The 13,736-nt window shown below is 26.8% G+C and overlaps 1 protein-coding gene across 3 annotated transcripts in view; it reads right to left on the bottom strand.

The window, feature by feature from the left end:
- Positions 1-13,736, bottom strand: part of LOC132931626 (sodium-dependent nutrient amino acid transporter 1-like) — a 43,123-nt gene that overhangs the window by 8,729 nt on the left and 20,658 nt on the right. Inside the window, exon 1 of one of the 3 annotated variants that reach the window (XM_060997517.1) lies at positions 4,078-4,631. The exons of the other annotated variants lie outside the window; for them this stretch is intronic. Within the exon in view, the coding sequence (XP_060853500.1) occupies positions 4,078-4,161 (84 nt within the window). The 5' untranslated portion in view covers positions 4,162-4,631. Of the gene's footprint in view, positions 1-4,077; positions 4,632-13,736 lie in introns of those variants that run through there. 3 annotated transcript variants of the gene reach the window in all.

Genomic DNA, 13,736 nt, shown 5'->3' with positions numbered 1-13,736 from the left:
CTATATTTGTGTAATATTATATTTTGCTAATAAAGTTATTATTTATTTATATTTAATTTTATAATTATACTGATGAATTCATGTATTTATATACAATATAATATAATTTAATATATTAAAATATTCAACCACGCCGACAACGAACGTATGAGCACCAACGATAATTATATTTTTTTAATTGATTCTATCACTAAATAAAGATTTTATATAAATTAAATACCTACTATTAATTTAATAATTTTAAATTTATTATACTTGAATTTTATCAATGAGTGTACCGACTATACACCATGTGTGAATAATTCGTACATAATAACATTTTTTTCACGTGTGCCAATTTCAAACTGCCAAATAATACGCACGACAATAATTTCCATCAATATATGCGTAATTATACACATTTAATGAATATTCCATGTGGATTTAAAAATCAAAGCACCACAGTACTGTCATCGAAGAACACGAGATTAATGTGCCAATGCGAGATACTGTAGTACTGTGGTTGTAAACGATAATCGGTATCATGTTATTATACATTTTGTTTTGTTATATTTTTTTAAGTCAATGAGTATAATGAACGTAAAAAAAAGACAAGTATTTATTCAAAATCATTTTTTTTTTTTGTGGTTTTTGAGTAAACTGAGAGTTAACCATTTGTTACAAACATTTTAAAGAATAATATTTTGAGAGGTTTATCATAGATACGAATATCTAAAAATTTAAAAAATCTTAATTTTAATTAACACTTATAGACTTCGGTGCATATACAAATAGTGTGATATAAAAATCACTACACTTAGAAGTTATGCGGAACTACCTCTATTATATAACAGGTACAATATTTACTGTCGCTATGCAACTATAATATTGTAGAAATCTGCAATTTAACAATATTATACAAGATACAACTAGGGGGCGAAAAATCTTAAATATTATAACATACATAATATTATATAAATGTATGCGTTTTCATCAGATTTATGTAATCGTCGGATTTGTGAGAATCTTTATCACTGCAGGTGCTACTGTGCTCAGTGTGCTCACAGGTATTATTATTATATTATGTATATTATGATAATTATATTTATTATGTATTATGTGACACGACGGCGATGCCCTCGGGGCTTGAGTGCCTCAGTAGAAGTATAAATTCTGCTGACGCAGTACGACGAAGAAGAGTGACCGCGGGCGAAGTTAAATTCCAACCACATATTGAATGCGAATAGTCGGCTTATGATATTATATAAATGTAATTTATAAATATAAAATGTAAGAACGTCGTTATCATAGTCGCCTTTTTCGGGGAGACGGTAAATTCCGCACGCGCACGCCCAAATTACATAACGGAATACGAATTATTATAAACGACACTGTTTCAATATGACATATTAAACGTATATTATATTATACATATATATAAACGTGTGTAAATTAAGGAAAGATTTGTGTTTTGACGGCCAAACCCGATCGTGACACAAGAAAAATAAAATAATTATAGAAAATTATGTTGTTTTTAGCACTAGCCGTGCATGGAGATTACATTATATATTATTATTGCTATTATTTCTGTTGTTATACACAGCTAGACGTATAGCTGGACGATGACGAAACGGTTCGCTAACGATTTGGCCAAACTACGGCAGCTATAGGTACCAATATGTATTGTGTTTTGTGAATATACAGGCGGTGACCGTTCTCAAGAGAAAAAAAATAATGAAATGAAGTAATAACAAATTATAAATCGATTCTAGATGTTCTATATAATAAATTACTGTTGTACTATTACATTGCCATCTCTATCAAAATATGTAGGTACCCCATTAATGTGATGTTTGAGTAGTTTATTTTGAGGAACGACCTACTAGATTTAAACGATATATATTTTTATAATTTAAACATTACTCATTTTATTTTTGTTATATATTATCCGTATTCTAAAAAACTCGATTGAATTCAAAACACTTGACCTCGCCGCTTACTCAATTAGCTGAATACGTAATATACGTATGACTATTTTTAAGTACGCGGGTGTACACTGTATACAGACCTAATTCTAGTACTACCATATACTATATCGACTACTATACATATTTATCGAATAACAATACGATTTTTGAGATCCGAAAGAATTAAATAGTCTGTTTCATACATCGATACAACATGTTATGTACATTGTACATATTATATTATCTTTCGTGTTTTGTGTAATACTAATGTAACTTATCCAGCTTTGTTTATACATTATATTATAAGCAAAGCAAATTTTTAACTCTAAACATTCTCGCGTTAGCACTCAAATATTATTTTTATTTTTTTGTAATAAATGGTTTTATATACATATATAATACAATATTATGCATATTTTTTTTTGTAGGTACAAATAAAACATATTTTCTTAAATTACATGTATTCTAATGTCATTGAAAAAAAGTAGTTATCACAATGATAAACAAATTATCTGGTTTGTTTGCAAAAAATTAGTCTTATATGTATATAGTTACTTCGAATTATACATGTTTACAATCCAAGAATTTTAAATCGTATTTAACAATTTTCACGTTAATATTTAGTATATTTACAATCGATTATAATTTAATTGATAACAAGTACACAAATTGTATTTTTAATGTTTGCGTCGTAATCCGTAATCCAAAATAATATTTTGCTAGGTACGTGTATCATTAACAGACCTAGCAGTACTTTCGCCCATTAAATATCAAATAAAAACTACTATTAAAACATTTAGAGAAGATACTATATATAAACATTATATATACTGTTTTATGTTATGGATCATTTTAAACTAGACATTTATCGTGAAAAATATCATAATTATGTGTATTTAATTTTTTAATTTCCCACGGTTTCTCATACTGAAAAATACTAATTAACAACAAGTTACGTTCACGATTTCATTTTCCCCTGTAGATAGCAAATCTTTCATTTTATGAACTAAAAAATAAAATTAACTTTTGTTTGAAACCAATTTGAAATGGCAATATTGATTAACACGATATTCTATCATACATATTAGTAAATAATAAATAGTAAAAACAAAACTATTCGATATGAAGTAAAATACAAGATAAACTAAATACTTTTTGTAAATATTTATTTTAATATGTTGCGTTCCTAATATTCCATTTTAGTGAAGCAATAAAATATTTCTTAAAATTGATTTATGATGAAATCGTGAATAATATGGTAAACATGTATTCAAAATTCCGATGCAAATACGTAATATGCACCTATACTCTATAGACGTAAAAAAACAAACTAAACTAAATATTCAACTATTTTTAATTCTCGTGAATGTATAACAAAATGACTTATTAATATTTTGTATACATATAAAACATACAATAATAAATAAAAACTATTATCAACGAAGACCCAAGCAACATCCATAAAATTCTGAAATTTCCTATTAAGAAGAAACCTTCTCAAACAAATATAACGTACCTACTTATATTAAATCTCTATGTTAATACTTTTAAATGTGATCAAAAGCATATTCAAATATATTACTTACAATACAATACGTATTAATTCCATTAGTTTTAAGATGCCAACAGATAGTATTTTAATAAATAATAATAATAATAATAATATTAATAATAATTATCGTAATAAATCTTTTTTCTTTTTGCATAACATATATTTTCATATATGCTGTTAGTAACTTGGGAAGTGATATTTGTATGATATTACTAATTATTAATAACTATAGACCACCTAACTCGGTTAACCCACTATAATAGGATATGACGAATTATAACTATCTGTTTTGTTGGGGAAAACATAAAATCGAATTTGGAAATTTAACCACTCGATAACGATATAGTATCTTTATCCTAAATGTATTAAATAAAGATAACTTATAAAGTATTTTTTAGCGTAGGTGTAGGTACCATCGTGAGGAAGTTTAAAGCGGGTGGGAGGTAGACTTCACGAGACGGGAAGTCGTAATCCGATCGCGACACAACATTTTTAACGCGTCATTGGTGAGGTCACGTCGATATGCACGTATATATAATATATTTATATATCATGTATATACACATATTGCATACACACCAAACTTTGCTTTTGTACTATTGCGTTCACGATGTCTAATGCTGCGAACTTTCGGCGGATGGCCGCCGTCAACGAAAAACACATGTGGAGAACTCCGCTCTCTCCTCTCTTCACGATACATCCAACGTATATATCACGTTATCATCTTGTTACCTATAAATAAGTCTCACTGCCAACTAGCACTGTTCTACTTATTATTTACAAAAACGAAATCAAGAGATCAATAAATAAAAAATGTTAACGTGTAATGCCACAGCACCGCGATAATTATAATACATGTTCAGTATAGTTTAACGAGGACTGACGTGCACGGAAAACCGACTAAACGAGCGGAGGATCGATGTAACACGGTTACAATTATAATATTATTATTACTACTACTATTATTATTATGCACACGCGCACACTCCACGGATGACGTGACCAGTGACCATTGCAGAATCGAGCGAATAATTGTAACCTATCGTCGACACTCGAACCTGGGTGGACAGTTAAACAAAATAACACAAATACGGCAACAGAATTAAAATAATAAAATAATATAGAGGTCTACCTATATCGAGAGAGACCACGGTACTAGCCTCGTTATTATAGCGGAAGTATTTGCCTCCCCCCGGCCGCTAGACGCGTGCGTCGCGCGCGCGCAATGATCACGACGTGACGATTGTTTACACACATGCAGCGGCGATAATATATGTACGAGCACGTGTCGATGACGATGACATACCTGTATAATATTATCGGCTATAAATACTATCGTATAATATGTTTTATTACTTAAATATTCATGTTGTAAATGAAACCGTGTACACGGTAAAAATTATTGACGCGGTCACGGTGTATAATCGACGCCTCTCGTTGTAGCTCATCCCTTCTGGATCCCAAGGATACCTTCCCTTATATCCATCACGTGCCCTTCGTGATTTTTTGCCTTGGCCTAGTTTCTCTACCCACAATATCACCTTCTACACATCACCAGTTCGGGGATTATGTTTTTCAATATGATATAATATACAGTAATATTATACTTCGTTAAACCATAATTTTTATTAACTTCCTACCCATCTCAATTTCACTTGCACAGTTTACATCTTCCAAGTTTTGTGTACTAGTTTCATGCCCATACATAAGTCCAGATCTGTTAATGGTAACGAAACATTTAGATCCCTATAAGTACATATTAGCAACATTGATTAAGTTTATAAGAATAAAACATTTTTTTTTTTTTATTTTAGTTGAAAATAAATGAATCACCCCATAAGTTTAAACTAGTATAAATTAAACAGCAACTAATGATGCCAAAGAAGAAGATGAAGTTAAAAGAGTATCACGGAAATTAGGTTTATCCGAATTTGAAAGTGTAGTTGACTTTCGTTCAAGAAATGCTTCTTCTAGTTTCATGAAGGCATTAAATATACTCCTGACTTCAACAGTTGATTACGAACAAGGATTTTCAAATATGAACTTGACAATAACTGATTCGAGGACTAGTTTAAACATCGAAAATTTGTCAGATTTGGTGTTCATCTCTATCAATGGCCCTTCAGTTGCAAATTTAAATCCACGACCTTATGTAAAGATTTGGTTGAAAGATCACCGTTCAGCAGTTTCAGCTCCACGAGGTAAGGAACGACAAAAATCAAACGATGAAAATAAGTTGCAGAAAATGTTTTTACCAATGTATTTTCTTAATGTTTTTAATATTTATAAAGATTGACGAAATATACGTAATATAAAGAGGATATATAAAAAATCTGATTTAAATTTTTTTCCATATTATTGAAACGCTCTTTACCGGCTTTACTCCTATAGACCATAAGAAAAATATTCTTATTGTATTAAATGTTTATATTTGATGATATAGTATACTCTCAAAAAAATTAATGGGAACACCACTGAGTATATAATTAACAAAAATCACTAAAACATTTTAATATAAAAAACTAAATGTTGAAATAATATTAAAATATATAAAACTAGTTTGAGTACAAAAACATATTTTGTATTTACTTAAGTCTTAGGGTCTTATTGTAGTACAACTTGGTAAATATATCGTAAAAAATCTTACCCATAAGACTTAAAATTATGTTGACATATTATTATAACGTATAGTGAAAATATAATAATACATTTTAGCCCATAAAAAAATGATATAACAACTATATCATATTTTATGATTATACTACGATAATATCATTTAATATTTATCAAATTAAGTGTTATTTACCTACCACAAAATATGATCTATTTTAGAAGAAAAAAATGTTTAAAAAAATTATTTTATCATTTAACTAGTATATAATTTTTAGTTGCTTAAATTGAAGAAATGTAGTATTAATATGTAAAATACATAAAATTAATCCAACCTAAAGAATTATTTGTTTTGAAAGATTAGCCGATTAAATAATAAAGTTTATTGTTTTAATTTAAGTTCTTGATCATCTTTTGCAGCAATAAAACCATTCAACACTACATTTTATTGATGAGTAAATAAACTATAAATAACTTCAATCAATCCGCATGTAAAATAATGTGCAGTTTCGGGTGAACGTTTGATTATTAGCCCGGACTAACAAATAGACACTTCAATTTTATTTATTTGTTTAGATAAAGATATAGATTATAAAAAGTTTATATAGAAATTCATCTCTATACTTTTAAACATCAGTTTCTAGGTTCTACACAATAACTTATTTTATATGATGCTTATACAAAATTTAAAATATTATAAGTAAGTATTGTTTTTTTTCTTATTATATAAAATTAAAACCAAACTCGTCGAGCAAGCTTTACAGATTCGTATAATATGTATTCATGGTTATTCATGTTAATTCATATTATTTTAAATGACCATAATATGTATTGACTATAGTATTTTAATTTTTTACATTACCTACTTCGTAACTAAGTACTTGAAAAACTTGTTTGTACAACACACAAGGAAAAATGGACGCACCCGTTTGGGCGCGAGGACATTTAGGTGCATCCATTTGGGTTCGAGTATTATTTAGACGCAAAAAAATAATAATAAAATTTACAATTGAAAATGTGTGTTGTCTTTCAAAAAAATTAAAATAAATGTCAACGCTATTTTTAAATGTATTCAAATTAAATATAAGAAAAAATGTATTCAAGGAAGTTAATACTTACTAAGATAATAAGGTTTACTGTTAAAATAATCAACCAAGAATATTATAAATAAAAAAATACATGAAAAATCCACTTGTTAATGAGTTTAAAAAAATAAAAAAGACAACAATATAATATTTATTTTGGCTTTCAACTAAGTTTGAGGTTCATCGATATTCGATTTTAAATTAGTTTGTATGATCAGTTAACACGCATATGCACTTGTTCCAAATCAAATACTACTGTATTGTCACACGATGTATTTAATCACTGACGACAATATAAATATAATAGATACAACACACTATCAAGGTTGATCTACAGCTTCTGTGAATAATAATAATCTCGGGTCTATCGGAGAAATCGAATTCCAACCTTATTCAGGGACGTGAAGATAGATAGTACGTGTTCGTTCATGACACGGTTTTTTGTACAAAATATTTCCTGGCCGATGTTTTTTTCAACTACATATCTATCATAGCATACCTACGTAGATGATGCGCACGTATGACGTCTATAATACGAGTTTTATTATTATTATGAACTATGTTTTTACTTTTTAATAATACACGTTTTACAAGTTTAATCGCGTTTTGTGAGAAAAATCGATATACCTAAACGTAAAAATGCGCTTCACAAAAGAATAACCGGTTATCACTTTCCATGTCACTACCTAAACTTATAATTGCTGTGGCATTTTAAAACATGGATTTAGAGCACTTAACTTTAGATCATCATGGCGGACGGTGAGATGTGAAATGGCATTGTTTCATGCAGATAACATATTGAATTAATATGCTTTAGAAACTAAATCAAGAACAATAACGAACGAGTTAAAATAAATTCCAAAAAACCAACGTGCGTCATTATTTATCTATATATTTTTTTTTTAATGGCAGGTGGTATTACTATTGAATTAAGACTGGTTAGTAAATTTAATCTAAATAAAAATGAATATCATAAATATAGAGGGGTATTGTATAATTATGGGATATGACTAATAATTAATAATTTAATAACAATAATTAATAATATTTAATAATACACATTCAATAACTTAAAAATAATTTCACCATTTTTTAATTTTATCTTATCGTATTTTATCAACAAATACGTGAAATCACTTTACCGCTAGTGGAATACTGACATTTAATATTTAACAACTTAGCTTGAAATCCATACATATATTAGTATATTGCCCGGGTAACTTAAAGAAACATGTTTAGTATTGTAATGTAGTATAATATTAATATATTATGTACCTATCTTCGTATAAAAACGACTTCTCCGATTCAGGAAATAATCAAAAGTAAAGTCATCGAACTTGATATACCCGTTTAAATATTTTAATAACTTTCGCAGTACAATAAACCAGGCCATGGTAATGCTACAATGGCAACGATACAATATTTGATACCATTTAAAAAATAATAATTGTAATTATTCAGAAGTCATAGATATAAGTTAAATTTCAATTTAAGATAAAACACCTCATTCAAAGTACAAATTGATTTTAATATGTTAAATAATAAACGTCATATTATCTAAATGTAATCAAAGTAAGTAAAAATTGAGTTCATGATGATTTCTAAAACCAAATAACCGCAATACTTAATTTTATTCTGCATTTAGAACAAAATTGAGGTTACGGTTATTTCGTAAAACTTCAAAGTTAAAAAGAACTGGGAGGTCACTATATAGTATGGTATGTGTTGAGTGTACAATATCGTTGTGTAAGGTACTGTGTAATGAACGTGTTAAATTTGAATTCAATGATAAATCATCACATACGATAAACCATTCTGAACAGCCTATATATTATTAAGGAGGATATTTATATTTATATTAGTATTATATATATATATATATATATATATATATATATATAAATTACTAATACGGTAGATTAAACTAAGCATTGCAAAAACAATTTGCATATATTTTTTTTATATAGTAAGGCATAGAAAAATTTATTTTAAATTTTACCATAAGGTCATAGGCCATAACCCACACAATAACAATACAATAAATGCATATTAAATCTCAATAAATATTATTTATACCGTTTAATACATGCAATTAAATTAAATTGTTATTTATCATAAATGTGCTATGTCTATAAACAATATACAAAAAAAATGAAAAATTGTATCATATTTAGAAACTGCTAATATAAATAATAAAATATATAATTTATATAATAATAAAATGGTCATTTAAAAAGACATGTACCAATAAATACTACTAAATAATACTAAAACTATAGTATTTATAATCAATGATATTATATTATTAGGTATTATAACAAATAATTACTAAGTTCCTATTTTCTTTCAATAAAAAAATATATATTTACTCCGTGGCTTATATGTTAACATGACCTTACATAACGTATACCTTCGTGATAATATATACTTTATATACATTACGTTAGTTTTAAATTGGTACCTAATAAGTAATGACATCATTTTTAATACAGATTTTGTGAAATAATATTTGATTTGAATACAGCTTACGAAATACAAACGAAGAATAATTATAAATTATAATAATTATTTCAAATGCGTATACCTACAACCTACATAAATATTTCATAAATACGTTATAATATATTATATACAATACTAAATAACTGAAATATTGCTTTCTTTGTGTAACTTAAGACGTTCCTAACAAAAATTCAAATTAATTTTGCTCCTTCAACAGTTTATGGGTTATTTTTAAAATAAAAATGTATACTAAAAAAAAAATCCATTCAAATATTAAATGACAATTGTATATCATATTCATTAGTTCATAATTCATGTAATTCACATTTTTAAATATTTTATATAATATTTATAAATACTTTTTTTAGAACTGAACAATAATAATAAAAAAATGTTGTATTACATACACAATGTAAGTAAGCAGCAAGTATAAATGTAAAGTAAAACATATTGTTGTATTATAATTTTATAAACACAATCGGGTAGTCATAATTTTATATTTTATGGTATTTGAAAAAAAAAATTAATATTTTCCATGAATAAGCAATAATATAAAACCATGATATAGTTAGTGATTATACCTATTCTTTCCCGCTTATAATTTTATTATAGTTATTATATTATTGTTTAATTTATAAAAACCTGTCTAAATTACTGGGATTTCTCCTCCACGCCTACATTGATGAGCTCATATATACGTATACGTATTGTATTTGACAGAATACTATTTCAAAATCAATAAATTATTTATTTATGGTTTACTATTTTGATGTTTTGAAGATTTCTTTAATACAAATAAGTCAACAATATTTAGTTGATACGCATAATAAAAGAAAAGAGAACGAATAATATGTACTTAAGCTATTATGTTTATATAATAATAGATAAGTGACAAAATAAAACCAATATCTTCAATAAATTTAAATCGCACAAAAGTTAAATATTTAAAATAAAAAAACAACACTGGTTTTCCGAGATTTTTAAAGGGAATTTAAAATTTATTTCAAAGTTTGCCATGAGATCAAAGCCCCTACAATAACAATACAACAATTAATATTATTTTTTATGTCTCATTTATAAAAAATTATATATTATTGTCGTTTATAAAAGTATGTCAATTTTCTTGACTTTGAAACATGATATCAAATATAATCATCAAAAACTTCTTCCAGGTCATTAACTACTATTACATGGATGACCAATGATAAATATATCGTGTATAATAAATTAATCAATAATAATTAATAAGTTTATTATATATAAGAATAAACTATATTAGGAAAGAATAATTCCGCCTCGAGTTGAAATGAATAAAAAAACGTCACGAGAAAACTATAATGTACCATCGAAGACGACGATAGTTGTAGGTAGCAGTTGGAAATTTAATCACAAAACCGTTGTCAATTGTTTACCCGTGCCTAGCTACCATGAGTGTACATATACATCTAAATATACACCGAACCTATTGTTTACATCGACTAATCTGCCTACTGTCATACACTCATACATATTGTATTCAATGTATAAGGTGATCCAATTAAATGTCTATAGTTATTTTTAAACGGAAAACAATCCAAAGCACAGTATAAGTTTGATAAAATAATATTTATAATAGATTATATAAAATAAATAAGTAATTACAGCTAATACAATAAAAATAAAACAAATAAAAGTATATGACATATGTTGATCAATCACAGATACATAAGTTGATAAAAATGATAAAAATTTAGTATTTTATTTAAAAAGATTTATTTTATCTACTATAACTATATTACTAACAGATAACAAAATATTTATATAATGTGAGAAAAAATGTTTATTTTTTTGAAGGTTAAAGGACGTAAAAAAAATTATTTTTTAACCTTATGATTTTTTATTTTAAAAGTAATTAGACTAATTAAAAAAGGATAATCGATATATTGTTTAGTAATTTGTATAGGAAGTTTATATATAATTGATTCTTTCTATGTTTTAAGGATCTCAAATTTAGATAGTCAAAGATATTGACATATTGTCATATCCTGAGTGAGGAAGTCTGTTGAAATAAATTTAGAAACAAATATATCAAAGAACTTTATTTTGAATTTTTTTAATAACAGCATAATGACTAATTTCAAAAGTTTCCCAAATAATCTATGCATGTTTTACTTAAGAGTTGTAAACTAAAAATAGTTATATAAAGACTTTTTAATGTAAATAATGTAAAATTAAAATCATAACAATTGTGTTTTATTAAGCCAAACATAGAAAGAACTTTTTCTTGGTTAAAAATATGAGTAAATTTAATTTAAGCTGAATTAAAATATTCCACAAAGATCTTCGATTTGAGAGAATAAAATACTATAGAGTATGGACAAATAAGTTATAGATAAAGAAATAATATTAGGTTTTTTTTTTAAAACAGTACTTCGAAACATATTTATGTTGAGAAACATGTTCCTTAGAATACATCAATTAAAAAGATTATAACAAGATCTTTTTATCAATACCTAACCTAACCTGGCATCCCCCAAATGATTAACATATTATTTAAAAATCTTAACAACATCTATAAATAAAATTAAAATAGAATGATGTATAAAAAAAACTTATTTACCTTATATTTTTTTTAAGATTTCACTTTTTTATATACATCTTTTATTTCATATCCGAATATCCCCAAACAGAATATTCTTCGAACAAGTTAGTTTATTAGTTAAAAATATTTAAAATTTAAATAAACAGGGACGCGGAGTATTGGATCAACATTTTGCGGGGTTCTCCAATACCACTTTATTCTGCTCGTCTAAGTTTAAATACTTTCTAAATTATAAAAAATTAACTACTTGTACGAAAAATATTCAATTTCGGAATATTATGAAATTAAAAATGCATATTTTATTTCAAAAAAATAGAAAATGTTGTTTTGTAGTGAAATATAAAATGTTCAAAAAACTTTTGAAACTTTTTGAAATAATTAGTATTGTCACTTAAATGGATCACATTTAACTTTAGTGTTATAAATACAAATCAGATCGACTTATGAAAAGTCCATTATCGAAGATATATATTGAACTGCAGTCTTCCTTCTCAAAAAAAAAAAAAAATCGCTAGATCTATCATTCACACGACGACTATACACAGCTTCACTATTACGACGATAGCACAGGGTACGCTCCGTCGCCCCACACTTATATCCACTTACACTGTGTATATATAAATTATAAAGGTGCTACATAATAATACTAATACTAATAATAATATATGTATTATATTTGTTGCGCACACTGTCATCGTTTCGTTTTTATTTTTTATAGGCACTAGGCGCGCACCGGCACAATAAGCACCGTTGCACGTTGACATTGTCATCGCGTATATACAGACCATACATAAATGAGAATTTTTAATTTTCGTGTCGGTCGTGCATATGTACGACACATACCATTCCATTGTAATCGAATAGCGTATATATATATATATATATATATATATACACACACGCACCATTCCATTGTAATCGAATATCGTATATAAATATATATATATATATGCTGCACACACACACGCACACCGCACCTCAATCCACTGCAGTCGTCTCCGTTACCTACAGGTGTATATTATATGTATACAGCGTGTGTTTGGTGCACACTTATTGTTATTCGTTCCTCGCTTTGACTGTAAGTAATAATAATAATATTTAAGTATTTAGTCCAACAAGAACCTTGTAGTTATCATGAAGACGATAACCATTACGAATCGCCTACATATCCTTTATTATTATTATTATTATTATATATACAATATACATAGAAGGAAATAGAATGTAAATCGGTACTATAAAAAAAAAAATTGTTTTTTAAAAAAACGGTAAGAGGCTCGTGCCCAAATGGTGTCACACAAACAATGACCGACACGTACTGTCATCCAAAGAATATTAATTTTAACGAAGAAAAAAATATATGAAATAGAATGATAATTCGATTATATAATATAAGATTCATGTGGTTCGTCTTAAGGGCGTATAATATAATGAACACGTCGTGCGTCACCGAGACGAAA

This window comes from Rhopalosiphum padi, chromosome 1 (assembly GCF_020882245.1).
Source record: "Rhopalosiphum padi isolate XX-2018 chromosome 1, ASM2088224v1, whole genome shotgun sequence".
NCBI lineage: Eukaryota > Metazoa > Arthropoda > Insecta > Hemiptera > Aphididae > Rhopalosiphum > Rhopalosiphum padi.
Note: the sequence above shows the minus strand (reverse complement) of the source record. Positions and strands in the feature narration are given on the sequence as shown.